At 42.4% G+C, this 27,809-nt stretch overlaps 2 protein-coding genes across 9 annotated transcripts in view; one reads left to right on the top strand and one right to left on the bottom strand.

Annotated features, from left to right (window-relative positions):
* The window catches only part of TRIM67 (tripartite motif containing 67), a 40,160-nt gene extending 18,931 nt beyond the window's left edge, over positions 1-21,229 (top strand). For 2 of the 8 annotated variants that reach the window (XM_074537455.1, XM_074537454.1), the window contains exons 6-10: positions 2,535-2,716; positions 5,506-5,644; positions 6,608-6,911; positions 13,471-13,633; positions 15,303-21,229. In XM_074537455.1, coding sequence (XP_074393556.1) covers positions 2,535-2,716; positions 5,506-5,644; positions 6,608-6,911; positions 13,471-13,633; positions 15,303-15,368 — 854 coding nt within the window. In that variant the 3' untranslated portion in view covers positions 15,369-21,229. Of the gene's footprint in view, positions 1-2,522; positions 2,717-5,505; positions 5,645-6,607; positions 6,912-13,470; positions 13,634-15,302 lie in introns of all 8 variants that reach the window. The other 6 variants (XM_074537456.1, XM_014269941.3, XM_074537452.1 and 3 more) reach the window with 3 other exon arrangements.
* The window catches only part of FSAF1 (40S small subunit processome assembly factor 1), a 10,355-nt gene continuing 2,191 nt past the window's right edge, over positions 19,646-27,809 (bottom strand). The window contains exons 2-6 of the mRNA XM_074538600.1: positions 27,288-27,344; positions 26,159-26,254; positions 25,381-25,467; positions 24,322-24,374; positions 19,646-23,689 (exon numbers count right to left, since the gene is read on the bottom strand). Coding sequence (XP_074394701.1) covers positions 23,560-23,689; positions 24,322-24,374; positions 25,381-25,467; positions 26,159-26,254; positions 27,288-27,344 — 423 coding nt within the window. The 3' untranslated portion in view covers positions 19,646-23,559. The remainder of the gene's footprint in view (positions 23,690-24,321; positions 24,375-25,380; positions 25,468-26,158; positions 26,255-27,287; positions 27,345-27,809) is intronic.

The raw sequence follows: 27,809 nt of genomic DNA, 5'->3' as shown, positions 1-27,809 counted from the left end.
CAGTATCCTGATTACTCAACTCTGCACTTTCCTATGATTTTTACAAGTGTTCATCTTTTCTCCTCCCATAGGGAATTTGAGATCAAGGCAAATCTCTGCCATCCACATGCAGTGGAGGAAGCAGGAGGTCAGGTACAGAGAGGATCATGCAGCAAAGCCACACAGCTGCTTGTCAGGAGCTTCTTGCCTCTCCTTCAGGAGAGTTGTGCAGTTCAGGCTGGATCAAAGAGAGCAGGAGGCTGGTATGGATTGCCCACAAAGCCTTGAATATCCAGCAACACATTAAAGAAGCCAAGGCACTTCCCCATAATATGTGAGACTCTCACACATTGGGCCAAAATTCCCCCTTCCCCTGGGAAGTGGGAACAACAGCACTCTACTGGATGAAAACATATTTTATTCCTAGACAGCATTCCTGCTTACATAGCTAAAGGGGAATTGGAAAACACATAGCCTTCTCCAAAAATTCTGCTATTTTTTTCAGCATTGTGGGTTACATGAGCAGTTCCTGAAAGCCTCCAATCAGTGTTCCTAGGAGTAATGAGGTTTTTTTCAGAGGCTGAAAAGGTTAGTGGTTTATTCAGAGGTGAAGGGGAATTGTCTGTTTTGCATCTTAGAAACTTCAGGAATTGGGTTTTCATCCAGTCTTGCCAGGAGGAGTCTCAGAAATGGGGAGGACCAGACAAATGCCTTCTGAGAGGGCTGACCAGCTAGCAAAAGCGGCAGGAGTGTGGGTGGCTGATAGAGCCCTGTCTCCTCCCAGGCTCATCAGTCACCAGGAATACACAGGTTAACAAACACAGACAAAACTCTAAACTTAAAATGGTTCACCTAAGAAATCCCATTACCTCTGAATTCCTCATTTTCAGGTTTTTGACTCTTGTCACATTTCTGTGACTTTTCCAGACACAGTGTCTCCTAGAGAAAACCCTGAACTTTCCCTGCGAGAAAACAAGCAGGTTTTTATTTATGACACCCTCTGAATCATCCTTAAATATCAAGGAATAGGAACAAGGCTTCCTTTTCAGAGAAAAACCTTCAAGAGCTAATTTACAAAGGTCTTTTGTTTCATTCTTCTGGGCTACCAACCATCTGCATTCACTGTGGTGATGGATAATGCCAGCGGAAAGCCGGGGTAGCTTCTGTGCTGTTTATCACAAGTGTGATGTTGACTTTCGAGTCACTTCCAAAGTGGGGGTGAAACCTCAGCCCTGTCACACAGTAGCATCCATTTTCCCACAGTCTGCTTGGTACACAGAACATGAACAGTCCTCTTTTATCCAGAAACATAAAATAGGACGAAAGGAACAGCTCAAGGGCTTAGCTCTCACACAGACAGAAGGAGGAAAATAAACTAGAGGGTCAAAGCAGAGTAGATAAAAGAAGAGCAAACCAATATTATTAAGGCAATGAATTCTCAGAGCACTCAGTTTCTTCTAAGACATGATTGAGCTCAGCAGAAATGATACTGAGATATTGAATGGTAAAATTTAGCCTTGGGCAGAAGACCAGGCAGACTTTGTGCATCACTTACATCCTAACCTAACCTGTACATTTTCAACAGTGCATAAGATGCATGCCAGCTCTACCCAGAAGACTAAATTTTCAGTTTAGAATTGCCAGCAAAGAGGGAACAGTGAGAGTTTAGTTTTGTTTAGGAGAGGTTGGATAGAGGTCTCTTTCCCAGAGACACAGCTGAATATTTTACTCTGTTTCTTTTTTTTTTAAGATGATGGTCTGGCAAACAGTCTCTTGGTGTTTCTTCTGAGCAAGTCCCTGAAAAGGCATGTTGGTAGAAAAATTAGCATTTGTAATTTCCATGAGGACTCTCCTGTGATGCAGAAGTTCCTTTTGCTACCTGAACCATGGGATTTAGATAAAGTTTGCAAACAGAACAATTTGCTTCAACAGTTTAAGTATGGTTGCCATAAAGATAACACATCCAAGGTGTTTCTGATGAAAAACTAGGAGGAGAGGGAGGCGTGGTAAATTAGATTTTTAAAACCCCCCCAACTGTAGTGAAGAATTGTTTTCCTGCTGTTGGTGGAGTTCAGGCTGTCTCTCAGCTGTGCTGGGAGAAATGGCTGCTCTGCTTGCTGACAACCCAATTCTTTGTTAACTGGGTTCCCTGGCAGCATTGCCTGTGCCATGCCACTCTATGGCCTGAGACACCCCTGCCCCTCCTTTTGGGGACAGTGGATGCTCTGGTGTGAAAAAGAATTCTTCCAGACAGTGACTCCTGGGAGGGAAGCCACACATGGATTCCCCAGACTCTAGTTCTTATGAGACACGACAATCAAGTCCAGATATGTTTCTGTCTACATATTTCAGTGAAATGATTTGTCTAACTGGGTAACAACATTTTGTTATGTAATTTTACTGCCTTTTGTTTCAAGAAAGAGAATGGACTCTCTTCCTAACAAACACTGGCTCCCCTGCAAGGGGAAGGAGGTGAGCAGTGGCCATAGTTCTCACAGCACAGACTAACGGGGTAGGGCAGAGTTACACTAACCTGTACCCAGTTCCTGTTTCAGTGCCACCCGTCCCATTGCTGCAGCTGGAGAAGTGCTGCACCAGGAACAACAGTGTGACATTGGCCTGGAGGATGCCACCTTTGAGCCACAACCCAGTGGAGGGCTATATCTTGGAACTTGATGATGGAGATGGTGGCCAATTCCGAGTGAGAATTTCATTCAGCATTTATTTGTGTTTCTTTGTATGTGAGTTTCCTCCAGATACGGATTTGTTTCTGTCTGAGGGTGGGAAGAGGGGTACGGAAGATTGGGTTGTCAAAACATCCCTAATTCCATTGTGCTGGTGGAGAAAGCAGTGCAGATGCTGCTTAATAGAAGGACCACTGGCCTAGGTAGGAAGTTTGTTTGAGATTATTCTCAGGGCTCTTGGAAAGAGGGCCTTGAGATACACCCAGTGCATTCCGGAGTAGAAAATCCCATATGAGCTTGCTTAGTATGAGAAGCTGGAAGTGTTTCATTGCACAAACTGGAAATTTCTTTGAAGCCCCTACTCTCATCTGTCCATTGCACCCTGTTTCAACAGCTGACATTCTTGGTCCAGAAATGCAACTCTGTCTTTCCTGATTTTCTGAGTAAAAATATGATCCTGCATAAAAATACAGGGTTTCTAAACCTTTCCCTTGGGAATGGATGAGACCAGGGTGGTGGAAACTTTTTCCACTGTCAGGCTGTGATGGAATTGATGAATATGGAAAGGCTTCCCAAGTGCTGCCTTCCAGATCCTCTGGTTGATGCCCCAATGTGATGCTCCTGGTTGCAGGTGCAGGGTGCTTATGGGCTCCCATACTTTTTCAACACATCCTGATGAACAAACTAAAGAAGCAATTCAATCAGCTTTCTTCCAGCCATGTCCTCCTAGAAGCTGTGGTCCTTCTGCCTCAGGCAGGCTTCATGCTCCTGTTGCTCAGGACCAGGCTGGCCCAGTGCTTCCCTAGGGGCTGGTGCCTCCAAAGCATCTGGACATCATTGTGGAGCACAGCTGCTCTCTTCACAAACGGGGAGTTTTGCCAAAAACTTGTGATGGCATTTCTTCGGGAGCTGCAAACTGGCTTCTCCCAGGAAACCTAAAGATTTCTCAAGCTGAAAATGTCCTGGCATGGATCCACCTAAGGAATTGCCAAACCACTACACCCATAGCCAGCAAAGGTGCCTCATTTGGACACTCCTCATTAGAAGAGGCTTTGAAGAGGGCATTGTGGTTTTCGGAAGGTCTCCTCAGTTCCTTTGCCCAAGTAACATTTCACAGGGATTTGAAGAGCTTTCACACTGAAAGTGTGAAAAGGTATTTTTGTGAATGACTGCTGAGAGCTGCCAATTTGGTCAATGTTAGTCGGTAAGAGGGTTATCAGTGTGTGATGAATGAAGAGGTAGAGTAAGTTATTAGAATTCCAGTATCTTTTATCCAGTTTGTCCAGGATAAACTTTTTAAAGTGGTATTCATGTCTTGTGAATAACAAGATTCCAAGCTGCTGCGTATCAAGCTCATTTGTGAGGGTGAGTTTTGGTACTGCCAAAGGTTTTAGGACTTCCAGCAGTGCCATGTTAAGGTTTTGGATTGAAAAAGATACAAAACTCTCTCAATCCTTAAAAATGTAAGGTGACAACTTCTAAGGGGAATGGTCTGCTTGCTGTGGTAAAAGCATCCTTGGTTTTTACCTGTTAAAATATAAAAGGCATGCTTCTCAGCAATACCATCTCAATAAGGGTTTGCTGGTATTTTAAATGGAGAATTCTATGTCTGAAAGCAAAGATGTTGACTGCAATTTATCAGTATTTGATGGGTGGATTTAAAGAACATTTTTGTAGAAGCAGAGAGCATCAACCAGCATAAACCGAAGCAGCGAACAGTGGTAAACATGGAGTGGGTTAGAAAATATGAGAGTTGTTCAACAAATACAAAATTTTTTCACAGTCAGCATCTCTTGTGACATGGAGGTAAATTAAGTTATTCTATTAAAACTCTTCTTTGTCTCCATGATTGATCACCAGCTAACTCAGGACCCAAGAGATTTCATTGTTTGTAGCAGCCACCATAGTAGCAAAGAGGACAAACACATGTCCTGCTGTAAACTTAATCAATTCCTGTCTTATTCATCACATCCTTTTGGGTTTATATGAAAGAGCCTTAACCATCAGAACTATTCCTGGGCATTACTAAAGTCTTAACTGAACTGGGATCTGAGTGGTTTGCCTAGTGACAGGTTTAAGCACTTTGGTGCCTTTGCTACCATAAACCTACAGATTTCACAGAACCAGAGAAATCAGAGGTAAGGAATTATATTTCAACCTGCTGCCAAGACAGGATTTTCTAGGCCTCTTTCAGTTCATTGTAGCCTGCATAATCTGATCCTCTTCACTGGTCTGCCTAGATGTTCCTCCCTCTGAAATATTTCACATTACAGAACTACTTGCTGTATGATAAATATTTGAAGATCTTTTTGATGTCTCTGTTGTCTAGATACTGTTTCATCATGTGGTGAATGTAATCCTAATTTTTAGGAGTTAATTTTCTTCTGGATCTATGTTTTCAGGTTTCAACTTCATATTTTAACATAAGCGTGAGAGAACCTTTCCAACACAACAAATCTGCTCTTGGTTTTTTTTTTTTTTATTCTTATAAAATGCCCCCTTTTTTTGTCTTATATAAAATAGTGGCCACAGTGTGTCAGATACTGGGACAACTCTCTAAATTATTGGTTTGGAGTAGATATTTAGGATAAGAGGGGCATGAAGATCTTTCTGTGTTGCCCTTTATTGCTTTACCCTTCCAGCTTCATCTCCACCTTAGTTTGTCCAGTGCTGACCATCCTTGATGTCTCCCATGCTGTGGCTGTTTGTATTATACCAGCATAACTCATTCATCCTGGGAAGCAAAGAGAAGCTGTTCACTTTTTGCTTATATTTAGAAGTCTTAACTATGTTAAACTATGTCCCTCATTCTCTCTTTTTCTCTTTTTTTTGGAATGTTTAGGAGGTATATGTTGGCAAGGAGACCCTCTGCACCATCGACGGCCTTCATTTCAACAGCACTTACAACGCCAGGGTCAAAGCTTTCAACTCCTCGGGCGTTGGTCCTTACAGCAAGACGGTCATTTTACAGACGTCGGATGGTGAGCTGGGCCTTTGCCACTCTCTAAATGAAAAGCTGCAGGTCTCAGTGGCAGAACACTTTCATCCCTTTACACCCATTAATGTATCTGACACCTACTGGCATTTTCCATTATCAGTAATGCTTCAGGCTTCAAGTTGTGTGATTTTAGTTGGCTGTAAAAGTCTAGGATCTAACCAAGAGAGTTTCTTTATCATACAGAAACAGTTATGCAACTCATGGGATATTTTTTGTTCCACTGTCTGCCTTTCTACATACATCTTTGGGATTTGCCTTTTCTTCACTACTGCTTCAATTTCCCTGCAAGGTTTGCTAATACAGAGATGGGAACTCATGCTTGTTCCTCTGTAATTATGCTTGACATCCATACAGACATTACGGGAAGTTCATCTTCATTAATGATATTGTAATGAATTGAGAAGTGCATGCTATTATCACTTCCACTTTTATGCTGTGTTGCCAAAATAGGCCAGTATAAAATATTTATATTTTAAGAGCTTTTGGGGCCTTTTTTCCCTTTCCTTAAAAAAATCCTTCACTTTGAAAAACTGGTGAAGTCAATCCTAACCAGCATGGACACAGCTAATCTCCATTTCCATTGAGGGCGATCCTGAACCAGTTCACTGACACGAGCAGTTTCCATCTCATGGAGCAGCCTTTGTCTCCTCAGTGACTCTTTTGTTCCTGTGTGTGGACAGAATGTCACTACCCTTAGCAGCTAAATTTCAGGGGAACAAGCACAAATGATGTAAAGCACTTCTGAGCTGAAGAGCAGCAGGGTACCAGCTCAGATTAATCTTGTGTAGCTGCCTACAGTAAAAAGGAAAGATGGTCTTTATTACCTCAGAGTACAGTGGGGTCTTTACAAAGGCAGCATTTTATCCTTCTTACTTGAGTTGAACAGACAGCACATGGACACAGTCCCTCCTGATCTAATCCTGCCTTTCCTTGTCCCGTTCCACAGTGGCGTGGTTCACCTTTGACCCCTCGTCAGCCCACAGAGACATAGTGCTGTCCAATGACAACCAGACTGCCACCTGCAACAGCTACGATGACCGGGTGGTGCTGGGCACCGCCGCCTTCTCCAAGGGCGTGCATTACTGGGAGCTGCACGTGGACCGCTACGACAACCACCCGGACCCGGCCTTCGGCATCGCCAGGATTAACGTGGTCAAGGACATGATGCTGGGCAAGGATGACAAGGCCTGGGCCATGTATGTGGACAACAACCGCAGCTGGTTCATGCACTGCAACTCCCACACCAACCGGTGAGTGCTGCCTGGGGCTCTTCTCCTCGCAGACATTTCCTCTGCCCTGCATTGTGGTGGTGTTCACATGGGTCCCAGGATGAGGGAAGAGATGAGAATCTTGACTCCATGTTTCAGAAGGCTGATTTATTATTTTATGATATATATGATATTAAAAGAAAATTATATACTAGAACTATACTAAAAGAATAGAAGAAAATATTTCATCAGAAGGCTTGCAAGGAAGGGAAACAAATTATAATAAAATCTTGTGACTGACCAGAGAGTCCAAGACAGCTGAACTGTGGTTGGACATTAATTAAAAACAACCACATGAGACCAATCAAAGATGCACCCGTTGCATTCCACAGCAGCAGATAATTATTGTTACATTTTGTTTCTGAGGCCTCTCAGCTTCTCAGGAGAAAAGATCCTAATGAAAGGATTTTTCATAAAACATGTCCGTGACACTGCATCCGAGGCAGGTGTCTCAGCAAGCCCTCTAGTCCAGCTCCTGGCTAAATGTACTCATTTTATTCCTTCTTAAAAATCACTAGTGACAGTGATTGCACCTTAACAGTCTGTGTTGGTGTTTGTTATCCTCACTGTTATCAGTTTTTCCCTGAGATTTTGCCTAATTGCCCCCTGCTGGGATTTAAACCCATTATTGCGTGTCCCACCCACATCAGCAGACAGGGGCACAGCGCAATGGGATGCAGGGCTTCTGTCATTGCTGGAGGGAGAAAGGTGGTTGATCCTCTTCATTAGGAGGAATCTTGGCTGCAGATTGTACAAAATTACGCTGCAGGTGTTTGTCTCCAGTTCTGACAGCTATTAAGGGTTTTGCTGTAGGTCACATAGAGGCAGATCTGGATACAAGGGAGTGTTTGGCAGTGAGGGCTGAGTGACAGCTTTCATTGTACCAAAGAGCTTTGAAAAGCACCTCAACTAGTACAACCAGCTTAGACAGAGGAGGATTTCAGGATGCCCCCAAGGCACTGTTACCAAGCCTCTCTGTCCCACCACTCAGAGGCTCTGTGTTGTCAATGCAACTGAGCTGTGGAGAGACATGTTCTAGCTGCAGGTACCTCAGGGATGGATCACAGAGAGAACAACTGTCAGCACAGATCCTGGGTTGTGCCGACACGGTTGCATGACTTTCAGTGCTCAGGATAGTTGCTTCTGCCTAGTGCTGGCTTCTGTTTCATTGAAGTGATGCCAGACTGTGCAGGGGACACATGGTAACTTTGCTTGAAGGTATCAGAGCAGAACTGCACTGCTCTCTTTTTGTGTCCCATGAGAGGGTCAGCCTTAGCTAAAGGTCAGCTGGGTACTGAGACCCTTGAGAAAATCTCTGAAAAGGATCTGAACTCACTTGCTTATTTTGGAATATGGTGTATTCATATACCTGTTCTATCACAATGGGAAATTGATGTATGAGTAAAGTGACTGACTAAGGATATGCAGCAGGTCTGTGGCAGAGCTTGAATCAACTTCTGTTTAGTTTTCTGCTAACTGTCCCACCAGACTCTCACTGTCTCAGGTGTTTTTTATGTTATACTAAATGATTAAAACAAAGTTTTACAGTGATTTTTAAAACACTGAAATGCAGGTATCTCCTTGAAGCCATAAGATTGTGTCAACATGCACTGTGTCCTAAGGTTGATTGTAATGTCTCCCACTGCATTGTCATTTATACTCTACAGCATACCCATGCTTTAAGTGAGTACACTGCAATTGCTGAAAATTTCTGTTTGAAACATGGTTTGATTTTGCAGTCCATTACAAACAGGTGGAAGGACCTTGTAGCTGGATCAAAAGCTGTCTGAAGTCACTTGGATTGTTCTCCATGGGTCCAAAAACCTTAGATCATGTTCTAAGACAATACAGAGTATAATAAATACACCAAAAAGTTCTCTGTCCCTTTAACATCTTGATTCAATTCAGGGCGGAAGTAATGTTAAGCTGTATTAATTTTAATGCTCTGTGGAACAGCTTATGTTTTCTGGAAAAAAGCTGGCAACCATTCTGTGCACCACTGTCCCAGAAACCTATTTTATGGATTTGGTCCTCGGCATGCTCCTCCCGGCAAGCAGCACACAAGCTAAGCAAAAGCTTTTTTCTGGGAAGCACAAGCAATGGAAACACTTAGCGTTTCCAATCATCCTGCTTAATCAAGAGAACAAAGTGCTTTCTGTTGATGATAGTTTCCCAGTTTTTACCTGATAAAACACAAAAGGCATGTGCAAGGCATGGATAGACCCATGGAATATCTGTTCAAGGGAAGTACACTCGCAAAGGGCATGCAGTCTTATGAAATCACATGCGCTTTAATGAAATTAGGTCTAGGCATTATATTTTTAACTGTGACAGTCAACTAGGTCAGTTTTTTAACTCATTAGCTGTAATAGTCTTGTGGAAACAGTTATTGCTGCCTGTTTGTTTTTCCCCACTGGACACGAGTGCATGATAGCACAGCATCACAATCCAAAGCGAATTCATTGTCAACTTTTAGCCTCTGGGATGTTTTTATGATGAAAGTTACACCTTAGTAATAGTTTCTTGTTTCCTAATCTTCATGAGAATAAATTAAGGTAATTAATAAGTGACTAGTTTCAAGGATAACCTGAGATAGAACTTAAAAGACTAATTTGTGTGACCTGTCACATTTTCTGTTCCTTTCACTCACAGCATGCAAAATTGGATCTAGCATGACTTCTGTAATGATGGAAGGGGCATGAACAGGAGATTATAATGCATCCAGAAACAGAGGGATCCTTTTGACAACAGGCTGAGGAAATTGGTTGAGAAAATACTTTAGGGCAGAGATATAGGTTTCAGATGTACCTTTAAGTCTTGCTGTTCCCAGAAAGCTGAGCCTGGGAGTCAGTGTGCACTTGCAGCCCTTGCAGAAGGACAGCTGTGTCCTGTACAAAAATTGTCAGAGGGATGGAACATCACTCCTTTGAAGGAAGGCTGAGGGAGTGGGGATGCTCAGCCTGGAGAGGAGAAAGCTCCAGGGAGACCTGGTTGTGGTCCTTCAGTACTTGGAGGGGGTTTATAAGAAAGATGGGGATGGTCTTTTTAGCAGGGCTTCTTGTTCTAGGACAAGGGGAGATAGTTTTGAACTGAAGGAGGATAAATTCAGACTAACTATAAGGAAGATACTTGTTTAAAATGAGGGTGGTGAAACACTAGAACTGGTTGCTCAGAGATGTTGTGGATGCCCCATCCCTAAAAACATTCAAGGTCAGATTGGGTGAGCTTCTGAGCAGCTCGACCTAATTGAAGATGTCCCTGTTTTTTGGATAGGGATTGGACTAGATGACCTTTAAAGGTCCCCTCCATTCCAAACTGTTCTGAGAGGTGCTGGATGCCCATTAACAAGAGGCACTGACATTCAATGCCATAGATCTGTTCCTTGGCAAAGCTCCCAAGAGCAGGACTACCAGGTGCTACAGGCAATACTCCAGCCACTACATGTCTATGGAAAGAAGGAGATGTAAATCTCCTTGAAATAAATATTTTATACTGAAAAACAACAGAAAGTTGAAATCCAGAGTATTTGCATTTTAGTCTTTAAAGTCCTTTGCAATCAGGAGAGTCTCTTCAGATATCTTAAGAGCAGGATTTTCATCACACAAAAATGCTACAACTTAATGAAAAATTATATAATTGGCAATAGATATCATAAAGTTTTTAAGATGCTGTAAAGCTAATACTTAAAGTATTGTAATGGGGAGTTGAATTAATTATTCAGATTATTAAATTGTTAATAAATTGTTAATAATTATTTTTAAATAATAGCAAAACTACTCTTAATTCCTCAAGTCAGTTCATGCAATCATATTCTTTCTGCACATTGTCCAAGCTGTTACTGAAAGCCTCTTGGAATAACAGCCTTTACCGCCACAGGCAACTGCATTTTTCATGGTAGCCAAATTCCCCTTTCTGTACTCTGACCTTCCAGGCTTCTGCACAGCACTTCTGCGCTCAGGACTTAGTGTTGCACACAGAAATCAACATGTTCAGATGATTTACTTGAAAAAATGAAACAGTGTTACCTATCTCCAGAACTGGATTGTCCTTTAATAAATACTAAGTATTTATTAAGGGAGCATTGCAACAAAAAAGTTGGATTTTCCTTTTACATGAAAGGTTATTGGGGTTGTGTGGTGTAAGTGTCATTTAGTAGTTTAAAAATGCATTGCAGCAAAGGAGCAGGTTTTTTACGTGGTGCCACAGAGGTGTACCAGGAGGGAGCAACATCACTTTGAGTCCCTTGAGCTATTTGGCTTTTTTACCACAACAAAAGCATTTATTAGAGAAATTATCCTGTAATGCTGTCTAAATGGTGCACATAAGAGCGAGGAAATGTATAGCAGAAGTTTTCTCATAAAACAGACTCCCCAAGCTCTCCTCCTAGAGAAAGGAACCAGGAAAATAGTCCAAAAAGTGCTGGAGTCCTCAAAGTACTGTTCCCAAGGAAGCATGGGATGCAGAGTAAGAGCAGCTGTTCAGCTCCAGCAGAAGTCCAGCCTCCCTTGTAGCAATGTGGTGAAGAGCTCCTGGCTGCTTCTGTCCTCCCTAAATCCTGCCAGAGCCGCTTTCTCAGTGTGGGGAGATGATGGGGTAGGAGTGGGGCAATCCACCTGCTGAATTCATGCAGAACTTGGGGCAGGAATAAAGGGAGAGGGTCCCCATCCTTGTGCTCTGCCCCCACACCCCTGTGGCTCCTGCAGGGGCCTCAGTTGGGTCCTGCCCTTGCCTGGCTGGAATCTGCAGGCAGAGTCTGTCTCGTCCTCAGTGGGGCTGTCCCCGGGGGCTGCAGAGGGGTCACTCAATGTCACTATGCAGCACACAGCTAATCAGCCCACGAGAAACAAATTAGCTTGTCATGTAGGAAAGAACACCATAATCTCAAAAAAAAATGAAGTTGCTTGTTCTGTTTCCCTAAGGAATCTATGTCGTTTAAAAGGATGCAATAAAATTCATTTTAAGCAGGATCTAAAATATGGTGTCCTACGTGCAAAGCTGTTCCTAAACAGAGAAAAAAAAATGTAATCTACTTGTAAATAGCTCCAAATCATAGTACTGTTGCTTCCCACAATCTCAGAGTTTTATGATTGAGGACTTTTAATAAAAACAGTCTATATAGTGAGATACTCGTGGTAGGTAAGCATCTTAAGTTTTGATGGAAAATAATTTATTTTGTGGTTTTGGAGAAGAGCTCAGCGAGAAACCTATTAATGCTTTTAGAACCAGAAATCAAATCAAAGGCATCTGAGAACAGTGAATTTCCACATCTGAAACCCCTCAGAGTCAATCCATGATTCTTAGCTATACTATTATTGTTTGAAGACCTTTAAATGGAGAAGTCAGAACAGTTTTCTGTAATCTGCCTTCAGATGAAGTGCCACGTGCTGCATTTAGTCTAAAGGAAAACAGTTTGTGACACCTAGTGGACAAGAGGAAAATTTCTTACTCTGTGTTGCATTCTTCCTAATCGTATTCCAGTCCCCATCTTCTTTTTAATTTTTTTTATGCTTTGCCTACCTATTATGATAAATTTTACGATAAAATACCGTTAATCTTGTGAATGTTGTGTGCCTGAGGCGAGTGCATGGGACACAAGACAGCTGTTTCCTTTCCTACTGCAAATTATTTGAAATCTGATTTACCCTGGACAAATAGTGTCAGGCTGTAAATCCATTGCAGACCTCCATGATATCAGCAGAATGGCAGTGCCTGTGGCCAAGCTGCATATCTAGTGGGTGTTTTTGCTCAGTGTCCTTTAAAGTAATACTGAGTTTGACTAACCCCCAAGTCAAAGTGCATTAATGTCAAATCGCTCAGGCATGTAATGGCTGGCTGAGTGTGTCCTGGCAAGCTCTGACACTGCAGGAGCTCTCAGCAGCTGCTCCTGACACAACCAATTAGCACTGGTATTAATAACTGGGCCTGCACACTCGAGGCAGCTCCCAGTCCTTTAGCTGAGCACCTTGGCAATCAGAAGCTACGCTTAGGCCTAACCAGTCCCAGCTTCCCTTCCTCCCCAAACCTCTGCCTGTTGTGCCTGTGCTCCTCCCTGGGCTCTGGGAATCTGGGTTCCCTCAGAGCATGCCAAGGTGAATAGTTGAACTTAAAGTCTCTCTCTGGAGCTGTTAGCAGGCACATTGATTAGAAATGAACACCTAGCTAAACAGCTTCCTGCTTTTTCATTTCCTGCCATGCATCACTTCACTGTAACAGGGATACTCAGAGGTGATGTCTCCAGGACTCCCCTGGCTCACCTCCCAGTTTGTCATTAGCTGTTAGCTCTGGACCCCATTTTCACCTCTTAAATTGCAGTTGCAGGAGAAGGGGATCTAATTTCTGTTTAGGATCCCTTCATTAAGCTCCCATGGATGGGCTATGTATGCTTCAGATAAAGGTGTGTATCAGTCATCACCAAATGCCTCAGGGATAATCATTTCCCTGTGCTGCTCCGCGCTCCCTTTGCTTGGTAAGGCTGGTTTGTCCTGGAGAGAGCAGCACAGTGTGCTCTGCCTTCACCAACAATGTGCCCTTTGTACCTTAGGACTGAAGGAGGAGTCTCTAAAGGTGCCACTGTTGGTGTGCTGCTGGATCTGAACAAGCACAACCTGACCTTTTACATCAATGGGCAGCAGCAGGGGCCTCCAGCGTTTGAAAACATCGAGGGCGTCTTCATGCCTGCACTGAGCCTCAATCGAAACGTCCAGGTAAATCTGCAGTCCAGCCACAGCTGCCCTTTCCAACTAAAGGGGCTGATAGCATCATCTGTGGGTAGTCAGTACAGAGAGGGGCTGTTTTCCTTCTCAGGCTTTTTTCTAAGCTACTCACACTTTTTAGTGCATTTGACCTTCTGCCTTGCCTAACCAATGTGAAGAGTAATGCTGTAAAGCAAGTAAAAGAAAAAAACATGCACTAATTCCTGCTCTGATTTTCCTGTGATGCTCCACTTGGAAAGCAGTGTCTCTAAAGTTCTCCCCTGCCAGTTTGACTAAAAACCATCTTAATTCCTCCTAGATCTCATGTTTGGAGATAATTAACATTGACAAATGACCAAAGTATGAGCAGCACAGTGGTAAGGAGAGCAAAGGCAACATAGGTCAGAGAATTGGCACAACAGAGCATTATCAGTCAGCACATCATTCTTGTGCTCTGTGTACAAGAGGTTTTTGGTTTTTCCTCTTGGAGAAACTGTCTATAACAATAATGCATTTTTACTTCAAGACCACTGCTTATGGCTAGAAACAAGGTGTGGTATGAGAGAGAACCTGGGGAAACACCCAGGAGCCTGAGGACTGAGGGAGGTCAGCTTAGGTCAGGCAGGACCAGGACAGCCAGGATGGAACACTCATCATGTCCATGGGCTCCACTGCGTGACCTCAGTCCTGAAGCACTTGGGATCCCTCATGCAGACATCCCATCAGCCAGCCTTCCTTCCTTCCTTCCTTCCTTCCTTCCTTCCTTCCTTCCTTCCTTCCTTCCTTCCTTCCGCCACTTCCGCCACTTCCGCCACTTCCTTCCGCCACTTCCTTCCGCCACTTCCTTCCGCCACTTCCTTCCGCCACTTCCTTCCGCCACTTCCTTCCTTCCTTCCGCCACTTCCTTCCGCCACTTCCTTCCGCCACTTCCTTCCTTCCGCCACTTCCTTCCTTCCTTCCTTCCTTCCTTCCGCCACTTCCTTCCTTCCTTCCGCCACTTCCTTCCTTCCTTCCTTCCGCCACTTCCGCCCCTTCCGCCACTTCCGCCACTTCCTTCCGCCACTTCCTTCCGCCACTTCCTTCCGCCACTTCCTTCCTTCCTTCCGCCACTTCCTTCCGCCACTTCCTTCCGCCACTTCCTTCCGCCACTTCCGCCACTTCCTTCCTTCCTTCCGCCACTTCCTTCCTTCCTTCCGCCACTTCCTTCCTTCCGCCACTTCCTTCCTTCCTTCCTTCCTTCCTTCCTTCCTTCCTTCCTTCCTTCCTTCCTTCCTTCCTTCCTTCCTTCCTTCCTTCCTTCCTTCCTTCCTTCCTTCCTTCCTTCCTTCCGCCACTTCCTTCCTTCCTTCCGCCACTTCCGCCACTTCCGCCACTTCCTTCCGCCACTTCCGCCACTTCCGCCACTTCCTTCCGCCACTTCCTTCCTTCCACAACTGGTGGCTAGATTTGGGAAAAGATACAGACAGGTGGCTTCTTGGTCCCAAAGTATTCAGGAGGGAAGGAGGCAGGAGACTTGTTCATTTCTAAGACTAGATATCATCTCCATTAATAGTCTTGACTTAAACTTGGACCTGCAGTCCCACAGCCCTTTCCATGTCATTTGCCTGCACTTTGCCTTCACAAATGCTCTTTGCTGAGGATGTCTCAGTTTTGAATCTAATGTTATTTCTTCTTTGTGCAGGTGACCCTGCACACAGGACTGGAGGTGCCACAATCTGTAAAACAGCCCAAGCTGCCCAACAACTAATGAAGCCCCGTGTGACACTGTGCTGGATTCTGCAAGCTTTCTCAGTGTGTTTTCGCACTTTTCAGTAAGTCAGTAAAAAAGCATCCTCTTCCGTGACTTCAAACACTGTGCAGCATGCTGCTCACCGAGTAATCGGCTGGTTAGAGCTAGGCCACTCCATTTTCGATTTAACAGCCATAGCAAGCACATCCACTGGACTGGCACTCAGCTGCAGATGGGTACCTGAACATATCTACTCTGCGTTGCATACATATGTACACTCATGTGCACACACACACACAGACACGTCTGTAAAGCAAAAGGTTAAATGAGTGTATTTTCTCTCTCATGGCTGGATTTGTGCTTAAATGTTAGGGATGCTGGAAAAAATGGGTGAGGTTGAAGGACAGTGGATGTTGGAGCAGTTTACCAGTAGATGAACTGGATTCCCTTGCCACCTGAAGTCCTTAAATAAAGAAAGCATATGTTTTGACAGCTGAAGTGGAGGTGATATGCTCAAGAATTCCTGGTTGTCAATTCCTTTCAGGGGCTCAAATGATCATGGATTATTCCTTCTGGCTCTAGACTGCAGTAAGTTATAGGATAATGTCCCCTTAGAATTCAGTGGCAGAACTTATCTGCAATGAGAACAAGATTTGTTCCCAAACGCTGCCATGAAATAGCTGGGTTCATTTTAGCTAACACCAGAATTCTGTACATGCAGAATTCAGGTACAGAAAGTTGAAAGAAAAACATCCTTGATGCATTTTAGTGTTTGTTATTTAGGCATGACTACGGAGACACTTACAGAAGATCTGGTTGTGGTTATCAGCACAACTCTTAAAAAACAGTGCATGGGAGATTCCTTTGAACTGAAATGATATAAGATTTATTTAAATATGGCACATGCAAAGTCTCCCACATTGAGAAATGATGCTTTCCAGCCTTGATCCTAATAAAACCTGTGCAGCTGTAGTTCCAATGTAGCTTTGAGATCTGAAGCCTTAATTTTCTAGTAGATTACTGTGAGCTAATTAAAGTCTTGATCCTAATGAAACACTTGAGAGAGATTAATAGCAGTAATGCAAAACCCATCCCTAAGAATTTTTCTGGATTGGGACATAAATCTTTTGCAAGACTTGACCTGTGCCTGGCATGTCCCACAAAAACAAGCAGCCATTTCAGGTGCTGCCCGTGACAACTGGAGTCTGACTGACAGTGATCTTTTCTCACAGCCATGGCACTGTCACCTGCATGCAGTTGTCAGAAAACCAAGCACTAGTTTGCCTGTGTGCTTCGTTTCCTCTGAACCCAGTTAACATGTGCAAGTGTGTGTGTGTGTGTATAGTGGCAATGTGTGAGGACGAGATGCAGCAGGCTTGGTGAGCCCATGACATCTTGGACTCTTGTCACTCTAACCCTACAGAAATGTGGTGCTATCAAACAAGAAGAGCATAAACTTTCAAATCCTATCAATGTACTATTTCCTTTTTTAAAATCCTGCTGCTTATACAAATTTTCCTCTTCAAGCATACGTATACGCACACACATATTATCAGGCGTGTAATTATTAAACCTGAAAACAAATATTCCAACCAAAATCCAGTTTACTGCCTTGCATTAAAGCACAGCCACAGGACAAACAGCCCAGGCCTGCCTTCAGGCATCCTGCCAGCCCCCAGATATCCTGCTGCAGGCCCCCTTCTGCTCTCTGTCTGGAGCACATCCCTCAGGTAGTGCTGAGTGATGGCAAGGCTTCCCTGTGGCAAACAGCCAGAATCTCCCGTGGATCATCCCAGCTCACAGCCATTGTGGGAAGGGAAAGGCAGCCCAGAACAGAGCTGGGCTATTGCACAGACACAAAGCAGTCTGCCATCCTGCTGCCTGTAGCCAACCAAGCATCCTGGAGCCCACCTCTCCTGCAGGACAGCAACGCACCTTCAGCAACGTCGAGACTGAAACAGGAAATAAAACCAACAATGGAAAAATAATGACATATGCTTTTAAGTGAGGAAGCAACAGCACTTCCTTTAAAGTCTGGAACGGATTGTATTAGTAAACTTGTAGACAATGGAATAACTGTGCTATGCTTATCTTGGTTTTGTAAAGAATATCAGAGACCAACTGTGTTATAATCTTCGGTTTCATTCAATACCATACGAACTCATGCAAGATTTTCTAATTAGCAGGTCTGTTTTCACCTACCTCAGCTAGAACGCTACCAGACCCCAAATTTCCTCTTGAGTGTGCTCTTCAATGAACCTAACAGTTGTAATCATAGCATTGGCTTTGAGTATTGCCAGTTGGAATAGTGTATGGGAATATTATACATAAATTGCACATAGTTTTTATATGGGGAAACATCCTGTGATAATTTTAATATGGAAGACACTCCACTTTCACTTGTATTCAAAAAGACAGGGCATTGTTTCTTCTGAGACAGAACCTTTGTCTTTACTCCCAACTACTGTAAAGGAAACTCAAATGAATTTACATCTTTCCAATCTTCAACCATTGCCAGATGTTTGAAATTAATTCTGAATGGGTTTTAGAAGTGTTTGCAGTACTCATTTTTCGTTTTCATAGTTGCTTTGTTGTTAGTTCCTGGTGTATATCTTGGGGAGAACACATTGAGTGACATGTTGTTGATTTCTAATGAATATATGGACAGTAGGTAGGAACAGTGAGTAGAGAAGCTCAGTTTTTACCCTCCATGCATTCCAACATTCACAAAAGTAGGGTAGCTACCATTATAGTCTCCTTTTAACCTAGCAGAAATGCAAATAAGTTAAAAGGAATACAGTTAGAAGTAGGCTACCTGCATTAGTAAGACTACTTTACCTTAGGTAAAGAACTAAACAAAGCATTTGCATGTGTTGGTTGTGTACACAATCAAGGACTTACATTTGGCATGGCCTGTAGCAATAAACCTGTTATCCTCATATAGTGCACTCCTGTGACTTCAGCTGGATGCATTTTCCTAGTTTGAGTAACAGAAATAATGCTTAAGTAGGTAAAATTACTCTAGGAAACTAACAACTCCACACATTAATATTTATGCAGAGCTTGCAGGGGCCATCTGAACAGCAGCAGGGAGAGGTGGGGCACTCCCATTGCTCTGCTCAGGCTGGAGGTAGTTTCCTTCTCTGCAGGCATCTTCCCCAAGGTCCATCTCATTACAAACCCAGTGGTTTGCACATTCTTCATCTATAGTATCTCTTTTTGTTTCCTCCAAGTCCTGTCTTTGGGAGGGAGCCAGCATTTAGTCCCTGTAGAAACTGCGTTGCTGACTGTTCAGGGAGAACCCAGAGCGCAGAAGAGTGGAATAGATACCCAAGGGGACCACTTTGTGTGCTCTTCTTCCTTTTGTTCCCTCAGAGTATTTCTGCAGCTCTCTGGGGCTCCAAGCTCACCCAAAGCTGCCTGTGATGGGACTCTTCAGCTCCTAGAGGCCAGATTGCTTCTTATAAGCAGGAGAGCAAAGCCCCTTGCGCTGGGGCAAATCCCATCCTCTATGGTACAGAGCCTACACGAGGTAGCTGTAAATTGACTTAACATTTAAAAAAACCCACCAAAGCACAAACAGGCCCTCCCCTTATTAACAAACACAAAGCTTGACTTCTGCACACACCAGTATGGAACCTCTGAACAGCTGCAAAGTAAATACCGCAGTTGAACTTTCTGTCCTGCAGAGCAACAAAGGACTCAGTTCTCACCTACCCCTGGGAGCCCCAACCTTAGCCTTTTGTAAACCTTCTTCCTGGCTCTTTCCTCTGCCAATTTCTATTAAGTTCAGGAGCACTGTCAGACTTCCCAAGGCATGCAATGCTATACAAATTCCACTTCCTCCTTTTCCCTCATCAGCTTGAAAAGAGCTCACAAGATCGCTTAGTAAGACTTAATGTCAATATAAGCACACATGTAGCTGACAATCCCTTGCTCCTTCTGCTGTGGAAGGGTATGTGCTGTAAAATAAATCGCAGTGAGGACAGTAATATACTGTGATGTATTACAAATTTGGAAAGCAATTTGACTTCTAAAAACATAGAAAAGATGGGCAAACAGCACTGTCACCTCCTATACTTGCCTATGCACTTAAGATACACAGAGGAAAATATATTGGACTGAACAAAATAAATAAGTACGAGCTTACATTTATCAGAGTTTAAGAGGAAAAAGTATTAAATGTAATTTATTATATGCATAATGTTCCATCATGTTGTAAATAATGCCATGATAGTGTATTGCTGTAGTTTGTTCTTGGCTGGTGATAGAGTTCTGTGGTAGTGCTGTGTAAGTTGTTTTTTATTTTATTTTTTTCCCTCAAAGCACAGTTAGTAAAGATGACAGAGACCACCCCACATGCTGGTTTCCCAGTTGTTCTAGAGCAAGAAGAAATGTGAGACGCAGCTTGTTTTGTTGTTGTTGTTTTCTTACATGACTATTTCTTAAGGTAAGCAAGATGAGATTAAGGCTAAGCTGCCACCACCACTGTATGAAAACCACTGTGTTTGCAACTGCCAACAAGAGGTAGTGCATCTATGGACCACAATTCACATCATCTGTGAAAAGGGACACAAAATTCCACAACCTGGGAACAGCAGCTTTCTGGTGCCACCTGGTACATCCTTTGGTCACAAACAGAAAGATGAGGAAGGAGAGTTGTTAGACCTTATCTCAGGCTTTACTAGCTTTGCAGCATTCTGCTTTAAATAGCACAACCAAGAATTCAATTTTGAACCAGGCAAGGTAATATGAAAACACCAAGCATCTTGGCCAGATCAACTTTGGAAGGGAGATTAGTTACAGATCAACCACATTGCAAATGTAAAGGGCACTTGTCACTGAAAATTACCAGTCAAAGATGGAGAGTCCTTTTATTATTATTTTTTAAGGGAAAAAAAGTGAGCTGCTTCTAGTTTTTACTGACAACATTTCTGGTGGTTCCTCTGCCCAGCTCTAGTGAATGCTGCACACACACAGAGCCAGGTGGAGCAGCAGCCTGAAGCACTAATCCATCATTAATAGGACACACTTGGTCTTCCCAGGTGCAGAAAGAAGCCCATATGCAAACCCAAGAGACTAGATGAGTGGGGCTCCTGCATCATTGCACAATACAGGAGACAGGTGTGTGTTTCACTGACAGAGGCACTCAGCAGCATTTCCCCTTTATTTGTTAAGGTCATTTGTTAAATGACCTTTTATTTCCTGTGTTATTGCAAACAGTTCCGAGCAGAATTAATTAAAAATTATTTTTATGCTAATTGGAGAATTTCTAACATTTTCTTGTGAAGCAGTAGATAGAAATATTCCTGGATCCTGATTGCATTCCTTTATCTTCCACTTCCCTTAAATGTTGTCAATAAAAACACTAACCTTCCTAGGTAGCATGGTGAGAAGACATTATGTGATGAATATTAAAAATAAATGCATGAGGTAAACCTGCTGTTATTTCTGATTGTTATATGAAGCATGAGTAACACTAATTTAAATGTTGGCAACTAAAAAACTGCAAAGGAAAAAGAAAACGGTGTTCAATTCCAGTTAAATGGAAGACAAGAAGTTGTTTCTAAGTTTTCTTAACTACAACATTTCTTTTCTTGACTATCATTTCCCATAGCTTATATGAATTTGGAGCTGGTGAAATATACATCTCTGCTATATTGTCTGGCACCAGATCAAGAGGAAAATACAAACTTTTTATAATTTTGTACCTGCAGCAAACGTTTGTATTTTTTGAATTAGAAACAAACTGCTTTTTGTCTTTTGGTCCAACTAAAACTTTGTGTATTATTACTATTATTACCCTTTTGGAAAACCTGACATATAAGTTTATGCTGTTTTACAGTTTATAAATAAATTCTTATAACATTGCCAACAAATCCAGCATCAGTACCCTATTTATTTTTACAGATTATGATTACATAGATGAGGCATTCATGCAGTTTGCATGCCTATCTCCTACTGTTGATACTGCTTTGTTACTTACAGTCAAGAATAATCCAGTTAATGGAGAAAGCCAAGACTGTCCTTCCTTGGAGCAACCATCTGTGCCTCAGCTTCAGCCATACCCTGATTCAGTGGCCTGGAACACCTCTCTTTGTCAGCCCTGCTCTGCTAGCTCTGGCTCATATTGCTTACAGAACACCTCGAAACAACTTGGGACATGATATGAAAAAGCAAACCTATCTCCATGTAACAGAAGCCTTTCATAATGCATACACACATTAAGTGTGAAAGTGCAAAACTTCGAATAAACTTTTCGTTTTCCCCAAAAGCTTTCACATTCCACTGTTGACTTGGCATTTCAGTTTTCAACTTTTTAATTTAAGAACTAATTTTTTTTCAACTTTTTACAGATCTTACAAGCTCAACTGCAAAAGTTACACTCCATTCTGACCAAGTTTCACTCCCAAGTAGCTTTTGGGAGCTGTGGAGGTGGAAAGTGAACATTTTAACTTACCAAAGCTGATGGAGAACATATGAAGTCCCACATTATATGCCAAGTGAGATGAACAAAACTTTATCATGAAGTGAGCAGTAAAAACTAAGCTCAAGGATTAACCATGAATTGTAAAATACAGGTTATCTTACAACATCCAAAGCAACAGCTGTTGCCTCAACAAGTCTTGATGCTCTGTACTAAATTCTTAGTGGTTACACCTTCACACACCATTGTGATTTGACATTTCCCTAATGTCAAATAAGTCATTAAGTCTGTAACCAGACAGGAATCTTAATTCTAGTTTGAATCTGCAACCAATACTGAGTAAGAAATCAAATTATGCAATTAGGAAATGTGATAACAGCATTTAGCAACCAAACTCTGCACACCCCTTCTGTTCCTACATGGGTCCAGAAACACTCCCTTCTGCTTGCTCTCTGGCACTTGATCCCTCCAAGCCCTTTCCCTCCTCTTGGTGCTCTCAGTGCTGGCAGAGCAAAGGAAGGTGGAAGGTGTGGGGGAAGCTGCGTGCCAGAAAGCATCCCTGTCCACACTGTGGCTCTCCCTACCCCAGAACACTTTCCCATCCTGGGAGGGGCAGCTCCAATGGTGCTGCAAGCCTGGCAAGACACAGACCTCGGGTCAGGGATCACCTTGCTCAGGCTCCCAGCCCACAGGGGTACCAGAACACCTAGAACAAGTTCCTGCTGTAAGGGCTGTTTTCCTTACCATGTACACATCCTTCACTGCTAGAGCTGTTCCAATAAGCTCCACATCTCCTTACAACACACAACAAATTCTGTCATCTAAGTTATCCTTATCTTTGTCTCCCTCTAAAATACTCAACTTTCATTTTGGAAGTGTTACTAACAATTGCCATTTCTAATGGTTGGGCCTTAAAAGTAACAAAATTAAGTATTTAGCTACAGAAAACAATCAGTGTTGTTCCAGAAACACCAGACTGCTGAAATCCACATAGCACCAAAAGGCAGTTTTGGTAAAGATTTCATAGAAAGGCCTTAAGAAGCATGGAATCAAATCAAACATGAGTTAACTGGAACAACCAGTAGCTTTTGAGTGTCCATGCTCATTTGGCTCAGTCTTACGTGGTTTTGTTTTTAAAAATCAAACAACCAAGCCACCAAACCACTATTTCAAAGTGCTTATTTGGAGATCTCTACAGAGTTATACAAGATGAGTGTGTAATTCTTGCCCGGGACAAAACTTCAGAAAAGTATTATTTTCATTCCAAAGCAGGTAATTTTGACCATTAAGAGGTTTTGCTGGACAAAAAAATTATTGTGCAGTTCCACTATCCACTAATAATCTATAAGGATACAGAAACAGATTTATGTCCAATAAATGTTTGGAGAACACCTACTTCCAGTTCAGAGTGAGTAAGATATTGCTTTTTCCAAATTCCTTCCATATGAAAGATATATTTATATTAATCCATTAATTTATGGATTAAATGACTATTTTACTTACAGCCAATAAGCTGATTCTACAAAAAAAGGGCTTTTTTAGCACATATTGACTAATAAAAATAGCCTGTATAACCTTCTTAATAAGAACTCTAATCTTTATTTATAAAATAGTAAATTCTAATATCCATCCCACGGCAGAATATTACATAAAAATCCTGCAATAACAAATAAGATTTAAAAATTAGGATATGGTGGATACACAAAAGGCCCCAGAAGTCTGTGTTGGTAGCAACGTGAATTCTCTTATGCATATTGTCCATTTCCTTCTGTATCATGAAGTTCATTTGCTAACTTTAGATGATTTAATTTTCTTTATGTCACGGCTTTGCAGAATCAAGGTCCCATTTCTGAATTTTCCAACTTGTCCTGCAGGCCAAATGCTAGGCACTGATTTCTTCCTCTTGGCCTTCCTGAAAGAGGGAGAGGAAAAACAAAAATTAAAATAAACAGCAGAAATACAGGTAAATGCTTAAAATGGTGAAAAAGTCACCTATTTATGCAGAGTTTGGTATTATGGACTATCACACCATAGCATGTAAAAACTTCAGAACATTTTTCCTTCATAGACATGCAAAATTTACAGCACATTACAGCACAATTTATATTTTTAAATGTTTAGAAACACAAAGATTTTTGGATAGAGAAGGAAGACAGAGTACAGAGGAAACTTGCAGCACTAGGATTCGGAAATGTCAGCTCACTTTCAAGCCCCTGTATACTGTAGCTTATGCTTTGCAGAAATTATCTCTTAGGGCAAATGCTCTGAGCAAGCGGTGTTTCTTGAGTCTGCACACAGGGATTTTCATCCCTCTGACCTCCAGCTGCAGTCTTAGGACGTGTTGGGGCAGAACTGACATACTGTCAAGTAAAGCTGTGGAACTGAAGGCCTCTGGAACAGCTAGGCACTGAGCAGTGTCACCATTTTTTGAGGAGCTAGCACCTGGAGAATTTTGTTGCACTGTGATGTGCATGATTTCTGGAGTAAGACTGTGCAATTACACAGGGGACATACACTGGGGAGACCATGTTAAAAACACCTCACCTCTCCTTCTGTTCTTTCTGCTTCTTCTTCTTAAGAGAATCACTTTTATGTTCCTGTTTTTAAAGACACATATTTTAATGAAAAAGGAACAGAGCATGCTGGTTAAACAATCACCTGCACAAAGAACATTCAGTAAATAGCCTTTACCTCACAGAGCAGCAGGAACTTAAAGCAAGCTGGGAGACCTTCTGACAGAACAAGTGATGCAACTCATTATGGAGCCACTGCCAGGAGTGCCCAGAGCCCTTCCCAATGCCTATGGAAAGCACAGCCCACTCATGACCAACGTGCTGTCCCTGCCACATGCAAAGCAGAGGCTTCCTCCTGGGGGCACGTGACAGATCCCAGGGTCAGAAGATGGACTTGCTACCAGGCAGGTGAAATCTGTCACCCAGCTGAGGGCAGCTGTCAAATAACAGGTTCAGCTGTGACTGGTCATGCCCTTTGAGCCACATGACAGAGCAGGAGAAGTAGGTCCCTGGGGAAGAGGGTGGCAGGAAACAGGCTGACAGAGCAATTACCACCCCCACCAGCCTGCTCCCACCTACATGGGAAGGCTCCATAGGGAGGCAGAGAGTAGGCTTAGAGCCAGATGGGCTGTGCTAGAGGATGGATGCAACAGAGGCCTCACCCTTGCTTTAAATAATGAGTAGGATCCTAGATGGAATTGTGCTGATAAAAAAGCAGTTGAAGATCTGGCTCTCTATGGTCAGACAACATGCAACAAACTTTAATTGGGGACCATTCTGTTTCCTCTTAAGAGGAAAGGATAAAAAAAAAAAACCACTGCTGATTTTGTGTCATCAGTCTATCAGCCTGGAAGGGTGAGGCAGTGAAACCAACCACAACACAAGCCTAACTCTGTGTCTTCCTACTGCCCACAACCAGCTTTTACCAATGAGATTAATCCTGTAGGAGCCAGGAGCCCAATCCACAGGGAGCAGCAGGTGTCAAGCTCAGGCACTCCTCCTGCACCTGAGGTGTTATTATCTGTCAGGCTCTTTTAAAGAGGGCTGGTTCCTACATGCTGCCCTTTCCTACAGAAAATTTCATACAAACCTTTTCCTTATCAGCATCTTTCACTGCTTTTTTCTCTTTCAGTTTCTCTTGGTAAGTCCTGTAGTTCATATGTGCCTTTTTGGGGGGCTGCAACAAAGATTGGGAGGGATACTGCTGATTAAATTTTGAAATAGGTTCAAAAATTATTCACACACTTGTACAGACAGTGTTTTTCACACGGTGGTGGCAAAATATTAGAAATGCTAATTTCCTTTTGGGTGAGAGGATTGGACTTAAGAGACGTCAGGTAATCACAAATTGTTCCTTTCTTGCTGTGAGGACAGCAGAGAGAGACAATTCTGTTCTGTTATCAGTCCTACAAGGTTTACATACACACTCTGAGCAAAAAAACCCAACCCACTTCCTAAAAAATACCTCAAACATTATTTTTTTGTTTTATACTAGTTATGATCAACTAAAACCTTTTCTCCATCTTTATCTGTCTGTGAGAATGAAGATTTAAAAAGTGAGCCCCGCTCTCCAACTATTTCTTTTTGAATGGCCTGATTAAAAATCAGTAAATGTTGTTATTCAGCCTGATCAGTCATACTTAATCTGTAATACTTTCCTGATAACACACCCATACTAATTTTCTAATCATCTACAGAAAATAGACAAGACAGAACAGATGATGTAAAAGTAAGGATGAAGTGGGAGAAGGGTCAGGGCAGGGGATTTTGTGTTTTAAAAGAGGAATACCAAAGCCCCTCATGTTCTTTACTGCTTTTCTGCATTGTAACAGCTGGGTGACCTGCACCACAAACCAAGGGACAATTACCTTGGCTCCCAGCATGATAGCACGCTCCCGTTCCCAAACACGTTGCTCCTGCTTCTTGTAGCCAGTGATTCCAAACTTGTGCACTTCCAGGCGAGCCTAGAACATTGCAGAAAATTGCAGGCATTTCATAATGTCCAACCGGTTGTAAAGCAATGCCTGGCAGAGTTCAATGAAGTCATACTCCTGAGGAAATCCTTGCTAACACTGGAAATTGGTGTGCTATAAAATAAAACTGAGTTCAGAGCTGTCCTGCAGTTAACCACTGTCCAACTAATCTCTGGATGGTGAGGACTGTCAGAGGGACAATTTTCAATTCTCCTCATTTTACATAAAGTAACACAACTCATTTCTTCCATGTAAAACATGAGCACTTCATCCCTGAGAAACATGGACAGGCAGATGGTGGTTTGACTACACACATAGGCAGAGTTAACACTACACAAGCATACCTTGGCAAAACCACTAATGAATCCATAATCTTTTTTAAATCTGTGGTTAAATCTCCACCCTCCTTAGCAGTACCAAGCTCCATGCAGAATCTCCAGAGAGAGACTCCACTGGATCATAACACATCCCTGAGCCACGATTAGGCACACAAAACAACTTGCACAGATCTGTAAACAAATTGGTAGCTAAGGTGGCCAATGCTAGTTATGTTCACATAAGAATGGATGAGAAAAAAAAGACAAATGGAAAAAGGCATTTGTTGTTTCAAAAACAGATGCAAATACACTTTTTTTTCCTTCCTATATGAGATATCAGAGATTTAAAACTGTAGGCAGAAAGAACTATGTTAAACATTATGGGAATTCAAGCACCTTTACACATTCCCCTCAAATTCTCACTGGAACATCAGAAAGAAAGGCCATGAAATTACACACCTCTCTCCACATGGAGCAGCTGACTGCTGCCAGCCTATTCCTCCTTTGGTGTGGCATGTAGCCAGAATTACCTATTAGGAAATCCTCACCTACAAGAGAGATTTCCTATTAGGAAATCCTCACCCACAATCCTCACCTAGCCATTTCTGGAAAGGTTTCCCATCAGTCCCACCATAGCTCTCTGAAGTATACGTGTACACGTAACTGTACACTAAACTAGTGACATTAGTCTGATGCTACTGACTTACCTTTTCAAAGTTAAATTCTTGTCTGACTGCATTTTTCTCTTCATTCACTATTTGGGTCTATAAACAAAACAAAACAAAATATTTCAAATGAATATGACAAGTAACACCAGTTTAAATGCTGTCTTGGATAGCTTTCTGAAAAGCAGTGAAATGTAAAGTCAGTTGTATGGAATAATACACGGGTTTTCAGCAGCATTTTCTTCTAGCTTTATTACCAGGATCTGTTAAAATAAACAGTTTCAGTGGCATTTTTCTAGGTAAGTAAGAGAAAAACTGCAACAAGTGAACAATGTATCACTCATATATCCATTTCCAAACCCATCCTGAACAGCTAAAGTAGGATAGCTCATGAATTTTAGCTCACTGCCATTTTGTTTGAGACAGTCCACTGACAATAGTGCAAGTACTCACAGCTGGGGCAATATGTAGAACAAGCTTAATTCCTAACTGCATGGACATACATTAGTGTCCATATCCAGCTTCACTAATGCCAGAGAAACAGCTCCAAAGGGTGCACTGTCA

The sequence above is a fragment of the Zonotrichia albicollis genome, chromosome 3, assembly GCF_047830755.1.
Source record: "Zonotrichia albicollis isolate bZonAlb1 chromosome 3, bZonAlb1.hap1, whole genome shotgun sequence".
NCBI classification, from domain to species: Eukaryota; Metazoa; Chordata; class Aves; order Passeriformes; family Passerellidae; genus Zonotrichia; species Zonotrichia albicollis.
Note: the sequence above shows the minus strand (reverse complement) of the source record. Positions and strands in the feature narration are given on the sequence as shown.